A 25,086-nucleotide genomic window follows, 5' to 3' on the forward strand; every position below is an offset into this window, starting at 1 on the left:
TGTGAGCAAATTGAAGGCATGCCAAGCGGACTGCCCGAGCCTCCAGGCGATTGATGTTCCACGTGGACTCCTCCTCGTTCCATCGCCCCTGCGTGTGGAGTTCTTCGCAATGTGCTCCCCAGCCGCTCAGACTGGCATCCGTGGTGAGCAAGGTCCACGTGGGCGAGGTCATCTTCGCTCCCCTGCTCAGGTGGGCGGACTGCAACCACCACCTCAGCTGGGTCCGAACTCCGGCCGGCAGAAGAAGGTGCGCGGAATAGTCCCGTCGACGGGGGCTCCAGCGAGAGAGCAGGGCGTGTTGTAGAGGTCTCATATGGGCCCGCGCCCAGGGCACCACTTCCAGGGTGGATGCCATGAGACCCAGGACCTGCATGTAATCCCAGGCCATGGGCCGACTGGCTCCCATCAGATACTGGATACGTTGCCGAAGCTTCAACTGTCTCTTGGTCGTAAGACTGACAGTGTCCGCCCGGGTGTCAAACAGTACTCCCAGATACTCTATGGACTGGGAAGGCTGCAGACAGCTCTTGCTGAGGTTGATCACCCAGCCCAAGCTTTCCAGAAGGGCGATCACTCTGTCGGTAGTCCGCAGGCTCTCCTCTCGTGATTTTGCCCTGATCAGCCAGTCGTCTAGGTAGGAATGGACTAGAATCCCTTCCCGTCTGAGTGCCGCCGCTACCACTACCACCACCTTGGTGAATGTCCGTGGCGACGTTGCCAACCCGAAGGGCAGAGCCCGAAACTGGAAGTGGCGGCCTAGGACCTTGAAGCGTAGGTAGCGCTGATGATCCGGATGGATCGGGATATGCAGGTATGCCTCTGACAGGTCCAATGCCGTGAGGAATTCCCCTGGCTGTACCGCGGCCTTGACGGAGCGTAGAGTTTCCATGCGAAACCGCGGGATGCGTAAGTATTGATTGACGGACTTGAGGTCCAGGACAGGCCGAAAGGTACCCCCTTTCTTGGGTACCATGAAATAGATGGAATAATGACCAGAATTCACTTCCCAGGCAGGTACTGGGACGATGGCTTTCAAGGACAGGAGCCTCGCCAGTGTAGCTTCCAATGCTGCCTTCTTGTGCGTGGGACAGGAAGATTCCACAAACTTGTCCGGGGGGGAGACAATGAAAGTCCAGGTAATATCCCTCCCGGATCATGGCGAGGACCCACTGGTCCGACGTAATCTCGACCCACCTGGGGTAGAAGAGGGCTAACCTGCCCCCTATGGCTCCGTCCCCCAGATGAGTCGGCGCATCCTCATTGGGAGGCGCGGCCGGGACCCGAGCCCGGGCCTGCTCCCCTCCGACGCTGCTTGGCCCGAAAGGACTGATTCCCGGCCGGAAGACGTGGCGCCTGGTAGCGACCCCTGTAAGGAACAAAGCGCTGTGAACCCCTGCCCCTGGAGGGCCTTGGAAAGGCGCGCTGGCCCCTTCGGAACCGATCTTCCGGCAACCTGGGCACTGGAGAGGTGCCCCATGCACTGGCCAGTTTGTCAAGGTCGCTGCCAAAGAGAAAGGAGCCTTTAAAGGGCAATCTAGTGAGGCGTGTCTTGGAAGGTGCATCCGCTGACCATTTTCGGATCCAGAGCTGCCTCCTGGCGGCCACGGAGGATGAAATCCCTTTAGCTGTTGTGCGGACCAAGTACGATGCGGCATCTGTAAGAAAGGAAAGAGCGGGTTCCATGTCCGCCGCTGGAGCGTTGTTCCGAACCTGTGACAAACAGGCACGCGTCACCACCGTGCAGCAGGTGGCGATCCGCAAAGATAAAGCTGCCACCTCAAAGGTCTGTCGCAGAATGGCGTCCAGTCGCCGGTCATGAGGCTCCCGAGGGCTGTCCCCCCTTCCACAGGAATGGTAGTGCGCTTGAACACAGCGCTAATCAAGGCGTCCACCTGAGGGCACGCCAGCAGCTCCTGTATAGCCGGTGCCAATGGGTACATGCCCCTCAGCGCCCGACCCCCTTTGAAAGCAGCCGCAGGTGCCGCCCATTCCAAATCGATCAGTTGTTGTGCCGCATGTAAGAAAGGAAAATGGCGGGCTGTAGGATGAAGACCTTCCAGCAGGGGGTTCTGCGCCGGGGGCACCGAAGCACTGGGACCTGTAATATCCAATTTCGCCAGGCACCGAGACACCAGGTTGGAGAGATCCTCTTTAGGGAAGAACCGCCTCATGGTTCTATATGGCTCAGTCCCTGGAGGAAGGTCCCCCTCGTCTGGGAGCTCGGATTCGTCCGGTGAGACCTCCTGGTCCGACTGATCCTGACTGTCCAGCAGCGGGAAGTCCTGCTCGCGATACGGGCGTGATGGCCCAGGAACCGGAACTGCAGGAACCACCACCGCAGCAGCAGGCGCAGCAGGCGCCGCAGGCGCAGCCACCGCAGGAATTACAGGAACGGCCGGAACCGCCGGGCCAGGCTGGGCAGCCGTTTGCATCTGTACAAAAGCATGAATTCCCGTAAAGAGATCCACCCAGGAAATCGAAGCAGCCTCCAATCGCCGGGGTACAAGCTCCCCCGGGATTCCGGATTGGTCGAGACTGCCCCCTAACTCCGGGGTAGCCCCTGGGGAACTGTCCACAAACCGTGGCTGGTCCAGACCCGAGGGTCGCACGGCCTCCTCACATTGGGCACATAGCGAGTCTGGCTCATCACTGCGTGTGGCCCGAAGCTGGCATGCAGAGCAGAGGCCAAGGGCTGCAATGCCCGAGGTAGGGGGTGCCGGCGCCGCAGACTCCGCTGCGTCCCGCTCCATCGAGTGATAGGCGCTCAATAACAATAAGCGGCAGCAAGAGGCGCTGAATACAACAGTCGCTCAATACTAATATGCGGCAGCAAAAGGCGCTTAATACAACAGGCGCGCAATAATCCTATGCGGCAGCAAAAGGCGCTTAATACAACAGGCGCTCAATAATAATATGTGGCAGCAAAAGGCGCTTAATACAACAGGCGCTCAATAATAATATGCGGCAGCAAGAGGCGCTTAATACAACAGGCGCTCAATCTTATGCGGCAGCAAAAGGCGCTTAATACAACAGGCAGCAATGTACGCAGAATGGCATTCAATAGGCCCTCATTAATAGGCGGCTAGCGCTAGACGCTCAGTGTGCAGGCAATAGGCTCTTAGTCATAGGCGGGCAGCCATACACGCTCAATATGCATTCAATAGGCTTTCAGCAATAGGCGGTCAGCAGTATACGCTCAATATGCAGTCAATAGGCTTTCCGCAATATGCGGTCAGCAGTATACGCTCAATATGCATTCAATAGGCTTTCAGCAATAGGCGGCTAGCGTCATACGCTCAGTGGCATGCAATAGGCACACAATATAGCCAGAAACCCAAAAGGAGGAAGAAAAAGCCGCGCCTATTACGGGTGCGGAGTACCTGAACCAGGCCCAAGATGGCGTCCTCCACGGTGTGCCACGCCGCCGATCCTCTGTGCTCCGGAGACCCGTAGGAAGAGCGGTGCACCTTACCAGCATCGGCGCTTCTCGGCTGGAACACAAGCGGTCTCCGGCTGCGGGGGAAGGGGGCACCTCGCCACCGCAATTGAGGATATGCACCCGCTACCTCGTCCAAGCCGGGACCGAGGGCCTCGTAGGCTACACCCGAACGTCGTCCGGGGGCTATGTCACTGCCGCGGCTCGGCAGGACCGAGGACTTTCCCACCGGGGGAGCACGGTAATCACCCCGGGAGCTCGCTGGGGGAGGAACCCAAGGGTATCTACCGCAGGAGCGCGGGGCTCTAAGCTTGAATAGGCAAGAAACAACAAAGTAGAATCTGAAATGAGAAGAAAGAGAAAAAAATCAAAGTAGTCTTGGAAAGCACGCTCAACTAGCGTGCAGGCACTCCAAACTGCTTTGGAGACGGAAATTACTGAGTCGCTGCGCTTCCTGTGGGGCTATATACGCCCCTGTACTGACGTCAGATCCGTCTCCAACTGCTAGCACGCGGATACTATCCCATTCGTACTGAGTCCATCAGGCTACACGCCAGGAAAACTGACTCTGGACTCTTGAAGAAGAGGCCGTGGTATATGTAACTTCTCTGACACAGGACTCCACCTGGATAACAGTGCATACTGCAAAGGCCGCATGTGAGCGAAGGCCCAGGGAACTAAGTCCAAAGTGGAAGCCATGGACCCCAGTACTTGCAAGTGGTGCTAGACCGCTGGGAAATTCATCCGAATGAGGCCCTTGACCTGAGATTCTAACATCGCCACGCAGTCTGCCACCAGGAAGACCTTGCCAAGCCGAGTGTCAAAGCACGCTCCCAAGTACATCAGAGACTGTTTGGGCTCCAAGTGACTCTTCTGCACATTTATGAACCAGCCGAGCAAGCGCAAGGTGAAAATCACCCTCTGGATAGATCTCTCACATTCCTCCCCTCAACTTCACTCGAATCAACCAATTGTCTAGGTACAGGTGAACTAGAATCCCACCATCACTATGACCTTGGTAAAGGTGCGTGGTGCTGTCGCAAGGCCGGAGGATAGTGCTTGAAATTGGAAATGCTGACCCAGAACCATGAATCGCAGAAACTTCAGATGTTCCTGCCTGATCGGGATGTGCAGATACGCTTCAGTGAGGGCTAAGGAAGCGATAAACTCTCCTTTGCGCACCACTGAGACCACCGTTTGCAACATTTCCATGCAGAACCTGGGGATCCGAAGGCACTGGTTTACCTTCTGCAAATCGAGGATGGGGTGAAACATGCCTTCCTTCTTGGGAATCACAAAGTACACAGAGTACCTCTCCAGCCCCTGATCTGCGAGAGGAACGGGAACTATGGCACTGAGATCGAGCAAGTGCTGGAGAGTTCCCCACACTGCCTCCCACTTGCTGCGAGAGACCACGTGGGACTCTACAAGAACATGTCATACTGGGTCAGACCAAGGGTCCATCAAGCCCAGCATCCCATTTCCAACAGTGGCCAATCCAGGGCTATAAGAACCTGGCAAGTACCCAAAACCTAAGTCTATCCCATGCTACTGATGCTAGTAATAGCAGTGGCTATTTTCTAAGTCAACTTAATTAATAGCAGGTAATGGACTTCTCCTCCAAGAACTTATCCAATCCTTTTTTAAACCCATCTACACTAACTGCACTAACCACATCCCCTGGCAACAAATTCCAGAGTTTAATTGTGCGTTGAGTGAAAAAGAACTTTCTCCAATCAGTTTTAAATGAGCTACATGCTAACTTCATGGAGTGCCCTCTAGTCCTTCTATTATCCGAAAGATGAAATAACCGATTCACATTTACAAAGGCCTCTCTTACCAGGTGTGACAATTTGAGAGCGTAGCCCTCTCTGACTACCTCCAGGACCCACCAGTACGAGATAATCCTTTCCTACTCCTTGTAAAAGCTCGACAGTCTGCCTCCTACAGCTTCTATGCAGGAATGGGTGGCCCTGGCCTCATTGGGAGGACTTCCTGCTCCCTAAGCCTTGGCCCACGCAGTCTCTGCCTGGAAGACTGCCTCAATGAAAGAACTGTTGCTGACACGGAGTTTGCTTGGACACAGAAGGGGCAGAGGACTTACTGGACCGAAACCTACGCGAATCCCGAAAACAAGCTCAAGGAGGGAATGCATTCCTATTCTCTGGTAATGTTGCCCTTCAACTCCCCCAACAACTTTACCAGTTGGTCAAGGTCCTCCCCGAAAAGGAGCTTGCCCTTAAAGGGAAGGTTACAAAGCTGGGACTTGGATGACAAATCCCCTGACCAATTACGTAGCCACAGGAGCCGGCGGGCAGCCACAAAGGAAACCATGCTACGCGCAGAGGTACATATGAAGTCATACAATGCGTCTGCCACAAGCAATTCCTGCCTCGAGATGCGCGGCTTGCAAGGACCTACTATCCCTGGTGCTTGCTGCATCTGAGGCATTCTGGACCCAGCACAGAAATGAACTCTGAATTAAACTGGCACAAACCGCCGCACAAAGACTCAAACCGGAGACCTCAAACGTCCATTTCACCTGGATCTCCAGCCTGTGGTCCCTGCATATCCTTCAATACAGTGTCCCTCCCATGACAGGAATGGTGGTCTTCTTTGTCACTGCAGACACCGCCGCATCGACCTTCTGAACCTTGAGAAGATCCAGGGTCTCCTGTGCTAAGGGGTAAAGTTTTGCCATCGCTCTGCCCACCTTCAGGCCTGCATCTGGGGAGTCCCACTCCTGGTTCACCAGTTTACGTATCTTCTTTGGCAGAGGGAAGGCAGTAGTCGGTCCTTTGATACCATCCAAGACCGTGTTAAACCCTTCGCTATCCGACTCCTCCTGAGAGATCTTAACCCCCAGAACCTCCAAAAAGTGAAGAAAGAGGAGAGGCAGCTCCTCGCGCTTAAACAAGCGTACCACGCTGGATCATCCCCTTCCAGTGTCAGGAATTTGTCTGGATCCAGGTCGTCCTTGGTGCCCTCACCCAAATTGGAGTTGTGGACCGGATCCTGATCCGTCCCCTGCAGATCAGGAGTCTCCCCATGTTGGTCATCCGACCCCTTGTCGTCTCCCAAGCACTGCGGCTCACCAGTTCTGCAGAGCCCCAGACACCTCAGAAGGTAGTTACGGAATTCCACTTGAATCAGTCCATAGTCTTGCCTACTTTCTTCCCAAAACTGCACCCTCATCAAGGAGAGAGGGCTTTACACACCTTGGACTAAACATGCGCTTGCATATTACTTAGATCGCACTGCAGCCCATAGGAAATCCACTCTGCTCTTTGTTTCTTTTGATAAAAACAAACCGGGGAAAGCAGTGGGCAAACAAACTATCTGGCTTGCAGAATGTATAGCACACTATCGTTCAGTGCCAATAGCTGACATATGTAAAGCCGCAACATGGAGTTCTCTTCATACTTTTGCAGCTCACTACTGCCTGGACAAGGAAAAGGAAGACAGGATTCAGCCTACGGACAAGTCTGTCTTAAAGAACTTGTTTCCAGTATAGTGCCAACTCCTTCCACATCCTGTCACTTGGTAGGAGCACTGGGTGGCCTGCGCCATTTTTAAAGATGGCGCCGGCCGTCCATTACTCCTACCATGTGACAGGGACCGGCCAATGGCACGGATAGCCTGTCACATGGTAAGGGCAAAGGGCCATCAGCGCCATTTTGATTAGTGGCAGCAGACGGCCCGAGAGCGGGAGATCGCTCCCAGGACCCCCCCTGGACCACCAGGTAATTTTAAAATGTTTTTTTTTTGGGGGGGGGGGGGGTCGGGAGGGTAGGGGAAGCTAAGGGAGCTGGCTTTAAAGGGTCGGGGTGGGTTTAGGGGTTATTTTTGTGTGCTGTTTTTACCGCCCTTCCCCCAAAATGATAAGAGAACCCCACGAACAATTTCGTGGGGTTTTCCTATCAGTTTCGGGGAGCCCCCGATTTCTAACGACTTTGAAAATATCGTACGATATTTTCAATCATCAGAAATACGATTCACATTCCTATTGTGTACCAGGGTTTGAAGCTGTTCCTGGAATTGCTGAGGCAGGGACTCTGCAAAGTCCTGTATCTACTTGAAGACCTGTTGTACTGGGCCATATACAGCTGGTAAGAGGCGATCCAAGAGATAAGCATTGATCCCTGGAAGACACGCCGGCCAATGGCATCCAGGAATTTCTGTTTCTTACCTAGGGGAAAGGAAGAGTGGGGTTTTGATCTTTTTGCCCCCTTTTGGGCAGATTCTACAACCACAGATTGGTGATCCAGCTGAGGTTTCTGGAATCCTGGGGCTGACTGGACCAAATAAGTGGTATCAGCTTTTCTGCTGACTGGAGCAACAGAACCAGGGTGTTCCCAGTTCTTTTTGAGGAGATCCAAAAGAACCTGGTGAATAGGGATGGAGATTATTTCCTTGGGAGCATCCAGGAATTGTAACAGCTCCATAATTTAATGCCTACCATCTTGCTCAGTCTGTAATTGGAAGGGAACCAATGCAGATATTTCCTTCACAAAATTTATGAAGGACAAATCCTCTGGAGGAGAATGCTTCCTGCTTTCAGTAGGAGAAGGTGGCAATGGTAAATCATCGGGGTCTTGAGATGAATCGTCAGTCCAGGTGTCATAGGGATCAGCACCTATCCCTGTAGGAACCTGAGAAGGACAGGACGATGGTATACCTGAAGGTCCTGGTCTAGGATCTGAAAGCTTCGAGGGAAGTACTGGAGGCACCGAGGGAGGCATCGAGGGCACCGGTGCAGACATCGAGGGCATCGATGAATGGATTGGTGGCGCTGATGGGCGCATCGGCATCGGAAGGACTCCCGATGGAGGAATGCAGAACGGTGTTTCCCCTCCTGATGACAGGGTAAGCGGGGATGGCACCGGAGCCATTGGTGACCCAGGATCCATCAGTGGAAAAGCGGCTATGAGCACTTCCATCTTCGAGAGCAGCTGTGCCAATGCTGCCGGAATGGGATCGATGGTCAGTTCCGCAACTGGCACTGATTTCGGCGCTGGGGGACCTTGGAGTCTGTGCATCACCTTATCGATGGCCTCCTGAACCATCCGGTCCAGTTCTTCACAGAGACCTGGAGCAAGCAGCCCCGGCTCCGGAAGGGAAGAAGGAGGCAGAGGCAAAGCCGGAGGGACCACCGTGTTAAAGGTGGAGTCGCGGCTCCTGATACCTGTCCAGGTGAGGTTTGCCTTGGTGACCCGGTCGCAGAAAGGGTCGGTGCCTTTTCTGAACGGGGTTTCTTCGATGGCGGCTCGGACGATGGCGAGGTCGAAGATTTTCCTTCCTCGATGGTCCGAGACTTGCGGTGTCGATGCCGATGTTTTTCTCTACGCTACCCTCGGTCCTGAGGGGGAGTAGAGGTAGTCGAAGGCCAAGAAGTTGTCGACGCCGGATGGTCACCGGTCGGTGGCCGATACTGGCGCAAAGTGGACGGTGCCGGTTCAGATGACGTCAATGCAATGGACGGCGTCGGAGTTTGAGAATGGAAGAGAAGTTCCATTTTCTCCATTCTGGCCTTGCGACCTTTTGGTGTCATTAAGGCACATTTGGTGCAAGTCAGGACATCATGCTTGCACCCGAGACACATGACAGACTTTATGTGGGACTGTTATGGACATGGTGCGAGTACAGTCCGGGCACCAACGGAACCCCGACGCCATGGCCTTTGAAAAATTTAGCCACGGTATGGTCAACAGCCAGTAGACCGCGAGTGCCAAACTCGACGACCGAAAACGGGTAAAAACTTACCGGAGTACTGCAGAGTCAAAAAGTTCGAAGGAGGGACCCCTGTGGGGTATGAAAGTTTTTAGTAATTCCATGAGGAAAATTCCTGTCAGGAATTTCTGTGGAGCTCCTTAAACCACGTGGCTACTGCTGCACGGAAAAAAGAAGACTGAAGGGGGACCCCTGCTGGCTGCAGGTTTAGTGCTATGCTGGGCAGGCCCAGTAGGTGCCAGTCAAAGTTCTAGAAACTTTGACAAAAGTGTTCCGTGATTGGGCTCCATCCTATGATGTCACCCATATGTGAGGACTACCATCCTGCTTGTCCTGTGAGAAATTGGGGGTTTTAGTGATTTGTGCTGCAGAATAATGTTGAAATAAGAAATGGGCCCCCGGAGTGATTGATTCATGTCCTCACTCCCTCAGTGCATCATGTGAACCCCCTTCCTGATCATTTTAAAGAAAATAACAGGAGTACATTAAATCAGGGCTAAGGGGGAAGCTCTCTTTATGAGTCTTGAACTCCCATGATGCAATGTATGTGAAAGTGTAATCCTGCTACGAGCTGGATAACACATATTTGAATGTTTCATCCAGCAAGAGGATACTGGAAGCACTAACCATTTTGATTCAGGAAAGGATCTAGAAAATGTTTAAAGCTTAGAAATGGATTGCTATGGTTTCCTATTGCAACAAGTAATCTACAAAGTTGAAAAATGTTTTGACAGTATAAGCAACATTGTCCCTGCTGCTGTCAATGACAGGAATAACTATTTCTGGTTGCCCTGATATAATATAGCTCTCCTCAGCTTGTTATTCACAGCATTATTAAAAACAGTAAATAACATGTAGCTCAAACAAACAGAATAACTTAAAAAATAATAAACAAAAAAAAATTAGAGTACATACTAGAAAGATAGGCCTATTTTAAGAGCTTACTAAAATAAGTAACAAACAAACAAAAAGGAACATTTTCATGTTATCAGAGCAAAGGTAAAAGCGGAAAGAAATTTGTAGGTTTAAGAAAGGTAATACAGTATCAAAAACTAATCATTTAAAAATTTCATGAAAGTAGAAAAGACTTACCAGGAGGTATATGCAATTTAAAGAGGAACTTAAGCTTGTCAGTGAAGCTTCCATTATAGATTATATCTAGTAGAAAAAAGTAATAATTATAGAAAGAACAATTAGCCTTCCCCTTACTATAATAAGGAAGAAAACAAAACTCACAGCCTTGAGTTTGAGGAGATCAATGGGAAAGAAAAGAACTCTGTAGATGTCGAATCTGAGCTCTGGCCCATGGCATTAGGTCTATAGTCGCTGCCATTGTCTCCATATCCCATTTTCAATATCAAGTAACGCGAGCTCAAACGAGTCTCACAAGAATTAGTTTCTATAAGAAAATAGAAGAGAAAAACAAGAGGGACATAAAGCAACTTCTTTGTGAGACTCAGTTGAGCATGTGTTACTTGATATTGAAAACGGGACAACCCCTGGTTCAGTGAAACTTTGATGCCGATATCTGTTCTGTGCCACGGGACATCGTTGAAATCATGTCCTCATTTTCAGTCATTGGGAGATAAAGAAAATGCTACATTAAACATATTGCGTATCCAGTCAGTGCTACTAGAAATCCTTTTGAGGAAGCTAAGTGTATTAGCGTAGTGATTGGGAGATAAAGAAAATGTTTCAGAAAACATATTGTTTGATTTTCTTAGTATAAACTAAAAATCCCCCTGAGGAATCTAAGTGTGTTAGCGAAATGGGGGGCCTCGGAGTTTATATATATATCTATGAGAATTATTCATTGTTTTATTGTATGGGTTATGAATGTAGTTGTGAGTGTGGTTCTATTGGTGTGACTGTTTGTTATACTTTTTGACTCATATTTATGATTGGTAGAGTGAATGGCTATGGGAAGTTTTTAAATGTTTTGGATAGGTTTCACATTGCATGTTTAATGAATAGTTATTTGAAAACATTTGAATAAAAAGTATTTGAAATTAGTTGTTTTATTCCCTTCAATTTTCCTGTTTGGGTAATATATAGATCTCCATTGCAAACAGATGAAATGGAAAGAAATTTAATGGTGGATATTCACAAAATTGTTATGAAAGGGAAGGTGCTACTTCTTAGGGATTTCAATCTGCTGGATGTTGATCCTGAGAGGAACCACCAGCTAGGCTAGAATATGAGATAAACACAATAGTTCTTTATTAGACTGGAAGCTGGACCACCAGAGGTGACAGTAGTGAGTCACTGTGTCCAGCAAGGCTGAAGTCCTTCTGATACTGGAATATAATCTCTGGGTCACTGAGCTGTAGAGAGAGAGACTAGAAGTAGTGAGTAGACAAGGTATACTGGATACAAGATGGTACACTCACAATAGTAGATGTCTGCAGTGGTCTCTATGCCACAGAGAGTCTTCAGTACATTCAGGAACAGGAGCCGTTGGCGAGCACTTGTTCCCACAAACAGTCTGTAATAAGAACTCACAATTGCTGTATATGAAATGGCTTCTAGAGTAGAAGAGAGTCTGTATAAGATTCTAGGAACATGGGCCCTCGTGGAGCGAGTAGCGGTTCTTATCTGTAATCTTGCCAATGTAACTCTTGATCTCTGTACCTGCGATAACGTCTTGGACAGAAGGGAGTCTTCAGAGCAATAGGAATGTAGGCCCTCGTGGAGCGAGTACCGATTACTATGTAATAGAACTCACTGTGTTCACGTCCGTGATCGCTTCCAGGAATTGAGGAGTCTTCCGAGTGTTCTGGCAATCTGAAATCAAGAAGAGAGAGCGGAGCCCCCGTGGAGTGGGTACTCCTGGTAAGTTTGAAAAGGCTGAGCAATGGGGATGGGTTCCCTGGCTGACTCAGATCGTTGTTGCAAGTATCGTGGACTGCCGAAGCAAGTCCCGTTGGAGTTCCTTGCTAACTCAATAGAGGTTAGCAAACAGAGACCTTTTAAAGTGCAAATGGATGACGTCACTACGGGGGGACGCCCCCGAGGTTCACACCCTTGCTGGTACAAAGTCTGGAGCGCGCACGCCCTTACGTCATCGGGAACATGGCAGATCCGTAGCGTTAGGCCAGCCCGGGGGAACCGGGACCAAGAGGCGGAGAGAAGCCGCGGCTGCACTGTCCGTCAGAGCCGAAGGGAGTCGCATCCCAGGTAGAAAGGGTGGAGCAAGGGGCGAGAAGAGGCACGAACGCAACACTACTACAGATCATTCAATCATCACTATTCTACCTTGACCGCGGCTCTTACAGCCATGACGTGAAAGGGAGCCAATCCCTCTCAGTGGTCGCCAGAAGCCGTGACCCCTTTCCAGGAACTCAAAAAGGCGTTTCTTCAAGAGCCATGTCTACGCCACTCAGACCCCCGACGACCTTTCATCGTCGAGGAGGATGCTTCGGATGTCAGAGTTGGTGCTGTCCTTAGTCAACCTAGTGACACCCACACCTTACATCCCTGTTCATTTTTCTCTCGGTGCTTCTCCCCTGCCGAGCGAAACTACGGGATAGGAGACAAGGAGCTACTAGCAATCAAATTGGCATGGCTTGAGGGTGCACAACATCAGATAACAGTTTACACCAACCACAAAAATCTCGAATACCTATGTCATGCGCAACGCTTGAACCACAGACAAGCCCGCCAGTCCCTATTTTTAACCGATTTGATTTCCTCTTGAAGTATCTTGAAGTGCCCAGCGGACAAGAACACCCGTGCGGACGCTCTCTCCCATTCCTTTTCACCAGAGGACGTCCCTGATACTGCACGTCATATCATTGACCCTACTGGGGTACTTCTCTCAGCTACCCACATGGTTCCAGCCGGGAAGACAGTGGTTCCCCAGAAACTCAGGAAGATCATCCTCAGATGGGCCCATGACTCTGTTTGCAGGTCATCATGGGCAATCCAGAACGCTGACCACCCTGCAAAGATACTACTGGTGGCCCTCCATGAAAGATGATGTACGGGCCTATGTGGAGTCATGTCCTACCTGCACAAGACAGAAGCCATCGGCTGGTCGTCCCTGGGGACTTCTCCAGCCACTGCCCGCTCCTAGCAAACCGTGGACACATAGCCGTGGACTTTATTGTCGATTTACCTGTGTCCAACGGCAACAATACCATCTGGGTCACTGTTGACCGCTTTTCTAAAATGGCTCATTTTGTGGTACTACCCGGGTTACCATCAGCTCCAGAATTAGCAAAGTTATTCATCCGCCATGTCTTCTGTCTGCATGGCATGCCAAAGCACATCCTCTCTGACCGAGGGGTTCAATTTACAGTGAAATTCTGGAGATCCCTATGCAAAAGGTTTGACATATCCCTGGATCTTCCATCAGCTTACCATCCGCAAGCCAATGGACAGACAGAGAGGACGAACCGTACGCTAAAACAGTTTCTCCAGGCTTATGTTAATTCCAGACAAAGCGACTGGTCCGAGTTGCTCCCCTGGGCCAAATTCGCTCTGAATTCCCATCAGTCCGCTTCAACAGGATCATCACCTTTTCAACTCGTCTATGGATGTCAATCTCTACCTCCTCTACTAATGCCATTTTCAGTATCATCTCCTGCAGCCCAGGCATCGGCGCAAGACCTGCCTCAACTTTGGGAACACACTAAAGAACTTCTCCAGAAGGCTGGGCAACAGGTTAAGAAGTTCTACGATGCCCATCACAGAGCAGCTCCGCAGCTCCAACCCGGAGACAAGGTATGGTTCAGTACCCGCTTCATCCACCTTAAATGGCCTTCTGCTCGATTTGCATCCAGATACATAGGACCTTTTGCTGTTCACCGCCTCCTGGGTCCAGTCACATACAGCCTGCAGTTACCATCCTTACGCCTTCCACATCTCCCTTCTAAAACCGCTCATCTTGTCAGAATTCTCAAGGAAGTCACCTGAACCTCAACCTCTCACTGCAGAAGAGGACATCACTTATCAGGTGGAAGATATACTTGATGTAAGGAAACATGGAAGGATTTGGTCCCAAGGAGAATAGTTGGGAGCCTGCAAGCAACATCCTCGACAAGGAGTTGTTCAGACAATTTCACATTTCACATCCTAGGAAACCAAAATCCCCAGGGAGGGGCCATAAGAAGGTGGGTGCTGTTACGCCCATCGGTCGCAGACGGCTGCGACCACTCATGCTCACCTTTTTCCCTGCACAGTCAATCCTAGGAAGAATGGCGACCTCCTCGGCGTTCCCGGGACGGCGTGGGTGCTGCCGACCACCATCTTGTCTCCGGAATCACCTAAGGCGCTCGCAAGGGCATCCTTTGTACAAGTCATGGCGGGAATCTCAGGGGCGTCCCCTCCCGATGACTTCAACTTGCTGCTGTACTTAAGCTGACCAGACCTTTGTTTCAACGAGTTAGCAAGGAGTTCCCTCGTTGCTGAATCCACTTCATTCTTGGACTTCCAGTTCCAGATTCCTCTCTTGGCGTGTGGACGCTCTGACTACACACTCATCGTGGGCCCTTCCCTGTTCTTGGCTATCTGCTCCTCGGAGGGCTTTCCTGCCTTGGACTTCTACCTGACCCACTTCTCGGGACACTCTCCTGGACCTACCTCTTGTGAATACCTTACTACAGACTTCAACGATACTAGCTTCACTGAAGGTTCTCTGCGGTAGAAGTTCTCTTCATTAGAAGTTGTTCCAATATACCCACTGCTGCAAGGTAATGTCGCACCAGCTACAGGATCCACTTCCGGGCTCCTGCACCTCAGACCATCTCTTCATCATCTACAGTACAGACATCCTAGGCATATCCCGCTCTGCGGGCCACTACCGGATCTGCAGTTCTGAGGTAATCTATACTCATCTAAAGGGACTTCCTGGCGTACCCTGCTCTGCGGGCCACTACCGGATCTTCACATCAGTGGTATCACCCACTGCTCAGAACTGTACTTATTTGCTTCTCCCACTCTGCGGGCTCTGCTTTTCCTTCCTTCATAATAAAGTCTCTATAATACAGCTGTGTCCTATGCTCACCCTGTGAGCCACACCTACCAACGGTGAGGCTCACAGGGCTCCTCCCTGTGGGCAGAGACATCTCATCTCGGCCCAGGGTTCACATCCTTACAAAAACATAACAAGTCTCAGGCGTGAAAACAAACATTCTCCCAAGATTAGGTTACCTATTTCAGGCTCTCCCATGTGGTGTCCCTATGAAGACATTGCAGCATTTCCAAAAAAGAATATTCTCCTTCATTTGGCGGAGGAGGCCCCCCAGGGTGGCCAGGGGAGTATTTCTTCGTCCAAGACTGGAGGGGGGCTTAGGGGTACCAAATATATTGACATTTTATGCTGCATCTCAACTTAAAAGTGTGATTGATAGCCACTTACCCAGCTCCGGTAAACAATGGACCCAGACAGAACAAGCCCCATTACAGAAGGTTCCCATGCATACATTAATTTGGCTGAAGAAGATGCCAGCTGAGGAATGGGAACGGTTATCACCCTGCCTTAAAAATACGCTGAATATTTGGAATCGTGGAAAAAGGGACTGGTTAGCCCGACTATATATACAGGGCTTACCCCAATCGGTTTTGGGGTGACGCTACCAATGGGGGCTAAACATCTCACTTTCTATAAGTGGAAGGAGAAAGGTTTGGGCTATTTAGGGCAAGTATGGGTTAATGGTCAAATACTCTCATTTACAGATTTAAAGAGGATATATGGTTTAGAGGACAAAGATTTCTTGGCTTATGCCCAGCTCCGTCACTTTGTGTGTCAGAGGAGGGCCAGAGGGATTTGAAGAGAGGGAGATCACTGTTTGAAGGCTATTGTGTTGCAGCGGACAAGTTACCGAAAGTGATCTCCAAAGTCTATCAGTTCTTGAAGAAAGAAATCTCCTTTAAGACAAAACACATGGTAGCATGGGAGACAGACTTGGGCGAGCATTGGCAACATGAGAAGTGTGAAGAATGTTTTCAATATTTGAGCAAATCCTATCAGCGGCTATGATAGAAAATAATTATAAACTTTTGTATAGATGGTACCTCACCCCAATCAGAGTGGCTAAATGGTCCCCTGCTACTCAGCCCACTTGCTGGAGGAATTGTAATCTGGTGGGTACGTTTCTACACATGTGGTGGGGTTGTCTGAAAATTAAGCTTTTTTGGGAAGAGTGTCAGCGCCTGACAGGTGAAGATAGATAGATAGAAATGATGGCAGAAAAAGACCAATCGGCCCATCTAGTCTGCCCAGCAAGCTTCCACACTTATTTCCCCCATACTTATCTGTTTCACCAACCACCAACTTCAGGGCTCTTGTTGGTAACTGTTTGATTCAAATTTCCTGCCATCCCCTGTCATTGATGCAGAGAATAATGTTGGAGTTGCATCAAAGGTGAGCATAATGCTTATGTTTAAGGGCTGTAACCGCCGCATCAAGCAAGTCACCCCGATGCTTGTTTACCCAGATTGCACAGATCGATGCCTTGTTGGATGATGTCTGAATGAAAATCCTGTTTTCCTCACTTCCCCATACCGTTGAAGCAGATAGCAACGCTGTATATGCTTTCAAAGTGATGTATCAGGCTTAAATGGTTTAGGGTATTAACCGCTGTAATAAGCAGCTACCCCCATGATTATTTGTTTACCCAGATTGTGAAGTTCAGTCCTTGTTGGTTGTTGCCTGAATGTAAATCCTGTTTTCCACTTTTCCCCCTGCCGTAGAAGCAGAGAGCAGCACTGTGTATGCATTCAAAGTGATGTATCAGGCTTAATTGGTTTAGGGTAGTGAACTACTGGATGCCTCGGTTTCCCTTCGGCCAGAGGAGTGGTTGTTAGGGCTCCCCAACCGGGATCTACCCCGGGGTCAGCAAGGCCTGCTCTCCTTTATAGCTGTGTCTGCCAGGTTGCTAATTGCGGCAAATTGGAAAAGTGACAAAATTCCTAGAAGGGGCCAGCTGATAACTAAATTACAGAGAGTGGCATATATGGAAAAACTAATCACTATCCATAGAGATAATATCTTAAAATATAATAGGATTTGGTCCCCTCTGCATAAATGGCTGGGCCATTGGGTCTAGCGTTTCATGTTCACTCTATCCCACATGAAGTAGGGGTATTAATGTATCTAAATTTTGGGTCAGAGACCACAGGGCTTTATGTGACTAGGGGGGGGGGGGGGGGAGGAGGGGGACGACAATAAAAGGGGAAAAATGTGGACTATTGCGATTGTTACTGCTTTCGGTTATGTACTTGGTTTGGCTATATGAGAAGTAGCTGCAACCCAAGAGATGGTCGGGTTTGTATGTATATGTTTTTTTCATTGGAATGTAAACAATTCTTCACAATAAAAAATGTTAATTACAAAAAAAACAAAAGATGCAGTGTTATGCAACTGGCTGCAAAAACCCAAGGGAGTGGTACAGTATAGGGGTGAAATTCTTTTAAGCACAAAAGAACAGTGGGATCTAGGGATGTTTGTACCTGATGACGTTAAGTTGGCCAAAGGAGAAATTACTACTTACTTGATAATCTCCTTTCCTCTAAGGAAGGCAGGCCAATTCACACAAGTGTGTTATGCACTTCTACCAGCAGATGGAGACAGAGTAAAACTGACTTGCTGACATCATGGACATATAGCCGTACCTCAACATCACCCCACCAGTATTCTCTGGAAAAGCCAAACTGTGGAAAAACTGATTATACTTGAACATGATTCCAACCAAATGGGAACACTGAGCTCAGTTAAAAGAATTAACATGCACTAACCACAGGGTCTGGTTATGGCACTTACCAAACGAAATAACACTCTTAGTCGTCCAACCTAAGGGACGAACTAAAAGCAAATAGGCAGCTTAGGGTGGATTGTGGATTGATCTGATTTCCTTAAAGGAAAGGTAATTATCAGGAATTATCTACTTCCTCTGCACTCAGGCAGCTACCCTTCACTAAAGGAAAGGAAATGATCAGGTAAGTAGTAACTCTCCTTCCTCAGTGCTCGGGCAGGTCAATCCTAATGAGTAGGATGTTCAAAGCTAATCCCGAAAAGGGCGGGAGGCTGCCTGCGGTCCAGTCAAAACCGCCCGTACAAAAGTGGCATCCTCCTTAGCCCTAACATCCAAGCAGTAATGCATGGAGAAGGCATGCAAAGATGACCATCTCACCGCTAAGGAAATTTCAGCAGGCGACAACAGACTAAGCTCCGCTCATACCATCGCCTGAGTCCTTGTACAATGTGATCTAATCTGCTTTGGTAAGGCAACCTCAGCAGCCACATAGCCTGCTATAATGAACCCCTTGAACCAGCGGGCAATGATTGCCCGTGTTGCTAGTGCTCCCTGCTTACCTCCACCATGGAGCACAAAAGGCGATCAGACTTCTGAACAGTCTTAGTCACCTCCAAGTAGCGCAGTAAATTAAGTTTGACGTCCAAGGAATGCAAACGGTGGTACTCAGCTTCATTTCTGTCCCTATCCAAGACAGGCAGAGAAATGACTGATTCAAATGAAAGTCCAAAACCACTTAGGGCAAAAAGGAAGGCACAGTCTGAAGCTGAACTCTCCCCAGTGCCATAAGGAAAAAAGGCTCACAGCAGGAAAGAGCCTGCAGCTCAGAGACCAGATGAATCAAACAGACTGATACCAGAAAAACTGTCTTCAAAGTAAGCAGCTGCAAGGAAAGAGTATGCAGTGGTCGAAAAGTCAGACCTGTCAAGAACTCAAGGACCAAATAAAGATCCCACAAAGGTACCGGAAGACACAACGGGAGACAAATACATTTAACTCCCCACATGAAACGGGACATGTCCGGATGGGAAGACAAAGGCCCTCCACTGACTCTTCTCGTATAACAAACCAGTGCCGCAACGTGAAGCTTCAAGTATTAAGAGCCAAACTCTTAAGCAAACCGCACTATAAAAATTCCAAAAATCAAAGGAATACCCACCTTTAGCATAAGAACATAAGAAATTGCCATGCTGGGTCAGACCAAGGGTCCATCAAGCCCAGCATCCTGTTTCCAACAGAGGCCAAACCAGACCACAAGAACCTGGCAAGTACCCAAACACCAAGAAGATCCCATGCTACTGATGCAATTTATAGCAGTGGCTATCCCCTAAGTAAACTTGATTAATAGCAGTTAATGGACTTCTCCTCCAAGAACTTATTCAAACCTTTTTTGAACCCAGCTACACTAACTCCACTAACCACATCCTCTGGCAACAAATTCCAGAGCTTAATTGTGTGTTGAGTGAAAAAGAATTTTCTCCGATTAGTCTTAAATGTGCTACTTGCTAACTTCATGGAATGTCCCCTAGACCTATTATCCAAAAGTGTAAATAACTGATTCACAGCTACTCATTCAAGACCTCTCATGATCTTAAAGACCTTTATCATATCCCCCCCTCAGCCATCTCTTCTCCAAGCTGAACAGCCCTAACCTCTTCAGCCTTTCCTCATAGGGGAGCTGCTCCATCCCCTTTATAATTTTAGTTGCCATTCTCTGTACCTTCTCCATCACAACTATATCTTTTTTTAGATGCGGCGACCAGAATTGTATACAGTATTCAAGGTGCAGTCTCACCATGGAGCGATACAGAGGCATGATGACATTTTCCGTTTTATTAACCATTCCCTTCCTAATAATTCCTAACATTGTTTGCTTTAGCACACTGAGCTGACGATTTCAATGTATTATCTACTAAGATGCATAGATCTTTTTCCTGGGTGATAGCTCCTAATGTGGAACCTAACATCGTGTAACTACAGCAAGGGTTATTTTTCCCTATATACAACACCTTGCACTTGTCCACATTAAATTTCATCTGCCGTTTGGATGCCCAATCTTCCAGTCTTGCAAGGTCCTCCTGTAATGTATCACAATCCGCTTGTGATTTAACTACTCTGAATAATTTTGTATCATCCGTAAATTTGATAACCTCGCTCGTCGTATTCCTTTCCAGATCACTTATAAATATATTGAAAAGCACTGGTCCAAGTATAGATCCCTGAGCCACTCCACTGTTTACCCTTTTCCACTGAGAAAATTGACCATTTAATCCTACTGTCTGTTTCCTATCTTTTAACCAGTTTGTAATCTACGAAAGGACATTGCCTCCTCTATCCCATGACTTTTTAGTTTTCTTAGAAGCCTCTCATGAGGGACTTTGTCAAACGCCTTCTGAAAATCCAAATACACTACATCTACCAGTTTTCACCTTTATCCACATGTTTAACTCCTTCAAAAAACTGAAGCAGATTTGTGAGGCATGACTTCCCTTGGATAAATCCATGTTGACTGTTTCATTAAATCATGTCTTACTATATGCTCTGTGATTTTGATCTTGAGAATAGTTTCCATTTTTTTTCCCGGCACTGATGTCAGACTCACTGTTCTATAGTTTCCTAGATCGCCCTGGAGTCCTTTTTAAATCTTGGGGTTACATTGGCCACCCTCCAGTCTTCAGGTACAATGGATGATTTTAATGATAGGTTACAAATTTTAACTAATAGATCAGAAATTTCATTTTTGAGTTCCTTCTGTACCCTAGGATGTATACCATCCGGTCCAGGTGATTTGCTACTCGCTCAAAACCCCAGGCCTCAAACACCATCCAAACTAACTTAAGCTAGAGAAGTAGAAAATTTCCGGACCTGAAGAAGAGTGAAAATTACAGAAGGCGAATAATCCCCCACTTCAACAAACAAGCCCTTTCAATGGCTAAACTGTAAGACAGACCCAACCCAGATCCTCGTGCAGAATGGGTCCATGTCGTAACAGATCCGTTTGAGACAGTAGCCGGAGGGGACTGCAATCTGAAGTCTCTGGAGATCAGCATGTCATGGCCCCTGCCCGTGGGTTCCCCCGCGAGCAGGCACTGCTTACCGTCTGTTGTCTTTACCCGACGCGGCACGGACACCGCCGTCGGGCCTCCCAGCGGCCCGCAGGCCGCCCATCAAGGCCCCTCTTCACTGCAGCCGGAGCCGCGGACTTTGCCGCCGTCCATCGCGGCTGGAAGCCGCCACCATCACCTTCTTCCCCCGGGGCTGCAGGCCGCAACCCCAGGCTCGATTGGCAGCTGGAGCCGCTGCAGTCTTCGGGCCTGCTTCTCAGGCCAGCCTGCTTCCTCCCGTCGACGCTGTGCAGGCCGCTGTCCACGGTCCTGCACAGCCAGCTTCCTGCTGCTCTTAGGCGCCGGCGCGTGCCTCTCTTCTGGATTTAAAAGGCCAGACACAGGGAGTGTGCTGGCCCCACCTAAGAGTGAACTTCCTGCTCCAGCCCTATAAAGGGCTGCTCCGTCACTTCAGTCTTCAGGCTCCTGCATGCCAGAGGTCTGTCAGGTCTTCTTTATGGAGCTCCTCTTCGTTTCATCTCGCCATCTCAAGTTATGTCTTCGTGCCTGAGGTCCCCGTCCAGGTGTCCTGGTGTCTCGTCTTGATCTTCTGCTTCCTGATGTCCCAGGTTCCTTGATGTTCTGCCCTTCTTGGTGTTCGCTTCAGCGCTCCTGAGCCTTCTGGTGCCTGTCAGGCCGTGCTCTCTCGGATGACGTCTTTCCCGAGCGTGGAGTAGCCTACAGGTGGACTGGTGTCCTGTGCTCCTGAGCCGTCATGTCCTGCCAGCCTTTGCGGAGCTCAAGATGACTTATGGCTCCGTCGTCAAAGTTCTGCCTTGGCTGGATTCTTCCCTGCGCTTGTCCCGTTCTCAGCATGGTCTGTGACCAGCCTCCTCGGGCTGTGTAGGGCGCGCAGTGGGACAGGGTGGTCTGCGACCAGTCCCGCGGGTAGACTGTGTAGGGCGCCCTGAGAGACAGTGCCAATGTCCTTCCGCCCAGCTTCTCGTCTCATCTAGACTTCGTCAAGTTCCTTGTCTCGTCCTGGATGCCATTGCATTAGTCTTGGTATCATGTTAATGTCTTGTTCCTGATGTTGTCGCATCGAACCTGGTCCGGGATGCCGTCGCATCGACCATTGGTCCGTGATGTCTTCGCATCAGCCTTGGTGTCATGTCTTCAGCTACCTTGGTGTCATGGCTTGTGCCAGCGCTAGTCTCTGATGCCATCCACATCAGCCCTGGTGTCATGTCTTCGTCTGCGATGCCGTAGCATCGACCTTGGTGTCATGTCCTCGTGTCAAGGCCTGTCTGCCCTCAACCTCAGGCCAGGCCTGCTGCTCCATGCCGATCCAAGCGGCAGGTCCGAAAGGGCTCGGAATGGTCGGAGGACCATTCACATTCCAACATCATCATGTTGTTGCCCTTGGGAGCTTGCAGGCCTGGCAGAGGGTAAGCCCATCAGCCATGCTGGAACACGCCGTCAACCCTCGTTTCGGTCCTGGATCTGTCTGGGGTTGAGCTGAGGCCCAACGGCACACTAAAACACCCTTTTGTAACACAGCATACCACTTCCTTCAAGCCCAATCCAGAGCCCCTTAAAGGATGGTATTGGTTTGACTTGCAATCTACTGTACTAGCCTGCCTATCAAAGGCCAAGGCGAGAACATACACAGCAGGACACAACATGGCCATTCCTGAATGACAGCATCTATGCCATTCGTTTTTGGGTCCCACCTGTGACTGAAGAAGCATGGAACTTTCATGTTGTTGAAGTTCACCAACAGATCTAGATCTGGTAGGCCCCAGTGATCCACCAGCAGCTGAAAGGCCTTGTGCACCAGCTCCCATTCTCCTGGGTCCAAGCTTCTCCTGCTGAGGATATCAGCTCTGATATTGTTCTTTCGGGCAAAGTGAGAAGCAATAATGCTTAGGAGATGCTGATCTGCGCACACCATGAGTGCATCTATCTCCTTTGACACCTGTCCACTCTTGATTCCACACTGATGACTGATATAAGCCACCGTTGTCGCATTGTCGGACATTATCCAGACCGCCCAAGCTTCTAGCTGCTCAGTGAAATGCAGGCATGCCAACCGAACCACTCGTGCCTCCAGTCTATTGATGTTCCACTGCCACTCCACTGCATTCCGTCACTCTTGCACCACCAACTCCTGACAGTGAGGCCCCAGCCCCGGAGATTCGCATCTATCCTGAGTACCAACCAATGTGGCATCATCAGGGAAATTCCCTTTTTGAGATGGTCTGCATTTACCCACCAGTTCAACTGGGATTTCACCTTGAACTGAAGGAGCAGTCTCACTGCATAACTCTGCAGAATCCATCGGGAGAGCAAGGTGCGCTGAAGAGGGCATATGTGTGCCCTCATCCAGGGAAACACTTCTAATGTGGCAATCATCAACCCCAGGACCTGTAGATAAGACCACACAGTCAGAAAAACAGAGTATCACAGGGATTGGGCTCGCAGCATCAACGAGCGGATCCGCAACTTCAGCAAAAACACTCTGCTCTGCATCGAATTGAACCCAGAGATACTCCAGGGTCTGAGATAGCTGCAAATTGTTCTTGGCCAGTTTCACCACCCAGCCTAGTTCCTGTAGCAAGGAAACCACCCTGCAGGAAACGCAAAGACTCTCTTCCACTGTTTTGGTTTGAATCAACCAGTCACTCAGATGGGTGTGGTCTAGAATGCCCTCCTTACAAAGGGCAATCACTATCACTATCGTAACCTTGGAAAAAGGCCTAGGCACCGTGGCTAGTCTGAAAGACAAGACCGGAAATTGGCAATGACAATCCAAGATGGCAAATTGGAAGTACTGCTGATGTTCCTGCCAGATGGGAATATGCAGATACATCTCTGTTAGATCCAGAGACATAGACAAACATAGAAACATAGAAATGACGGCAGAAAAAGACCAATTGGCCCATCCAGTCTGCCCAGCAAGCTCCCACACTTATTTTCCCATACTTATATGTTTCATCAACCAAGTTCAGGGCCCTTGTTGGTAACTGTTTAATTCAAATTTCCTGTCCTCCCCTGTCATTGATGCAAAGAGTAATGGAGTTGCATCAAAGGTAAGCATAAGCCTTAATGGTTAAGGGTAGTAACTGCCGCATCAAGCAAGTTACCCCGATGCTTATTTACCCCAACTGCACAGATCAATGCCTTGTTGGAAGTAGTCTGAATGTAAATCCTGTTTTCCACATTTCCCCCTGCCGTAGAAGCAGAGAGCAACACTGTTTATGCATTCAAAGTGATGTATCAGGCTTAATTGGTTTATGGTTGTAACCGCCGTAATAAGCAAGCTACCCCCACGCTTATTTGTTTAACCAGATTGTGAAGTTCAGTCCTTGGTGGTAGTTATCTGAATGCAAATCCTCTTTTCCAAATTTCCCCTTGCCGTAAAAGCAGAGAGCAATGTTGGAGTTGCATTAACGTCCAAGGATTGACGTCCACAGCCCCAGCTTCCAGCTTTACATCCACAGCCCCAGTTTCCAGAGGCCCTGCCCCTTTGCAATAGATGAGGAGCGGAAGGATCATCTGCATACTGCTCCCAGCATCCCCCAGGAGAGGAGTCCAGAAGTCACCGCAAGCGATCCAGGGACTGACGTCCACAGCCCCAGCTTCCAGAGGCCCCGCCCCTTTGCAGTAGAGGAGGACCGGAAGCGCGCACCTAACGGCACATGAATCTCAAACCTTCCACTAACTGAGTGAAGATTAATTTCTAGGTGGTTAAAGAAGACTGGTAAGTATAGTTTTCAGAAATTTTTGGGCTTATAAAAGTTTGGTGAAAGGTGAAATTAAGGGATATATTCTTTAGAGTTTGTGTGTGTCTGAGGTAATAAGCAAGCCAGAGATAGTTAATTCTAGGGTCTGTCTTTCCCACCCACTAAACCCTTGATTTTTAGGCACGAGACACTTTCTGATTAAAAATCAATCAGGGTCTTATCTAAATCATACTATTGTACCAGCCCTTATTGAACGTTTAATCATCCCCTTGTAGGACACTAGCTGATTAATTAGTAAATTCACCTGTACATTTAAAGTACTCTCCTTCCAACTCCCTTAGTATCCTAAACTTAACTAGGAACTCAATAAAACT

At 49.2% G+C, this 25,086-nt stretch overlaps 1 protein-coding gene across 5 annotated transcripts in view; it reads right to left on the reverse strand.

Moving 5' to 3' along the window:
* The window catches only part of TBC1D8B (TBC1 domain family member 8B), a 508,282-nt gene that overhangs the window by 115,844 nt on the left and 367,352 nt on the right, over nucleotides 1-25,086 (reverse strand). For all 5 annotated transcript variants that reach the window (XM_029607571.1, XM_029607568.1, XM_029607567.1 and 2 more), the window contains exon 17: nucleotides 10,259-10,324. In XM_029607571.1, coding sequence (XP_029463431.1) covers nucleotides 10,259-10,324 — 66 coding nt within the window. The remainder of the gene's footprint in view (nucleotides 1-10,258; nucleotides 10,325-25,086) is intronic.

The sequence above is a fragment of the Rhinatrema bivittatum genome, chromosome 6 (assembly GCF_901001135.1).
Source record: "Rhinatrema bivittatum chromosome 6, aRhiBiv1.1, whole genome shotgun sequence".
In the NCBI taxonomy this organism is placed as follows: Eukaryota; Metazoa; Chordata; class Amphibia; order Gymnophiona; family Rhinatrematidae; genus Rhinatrema; species Rhinatrema bivittatum.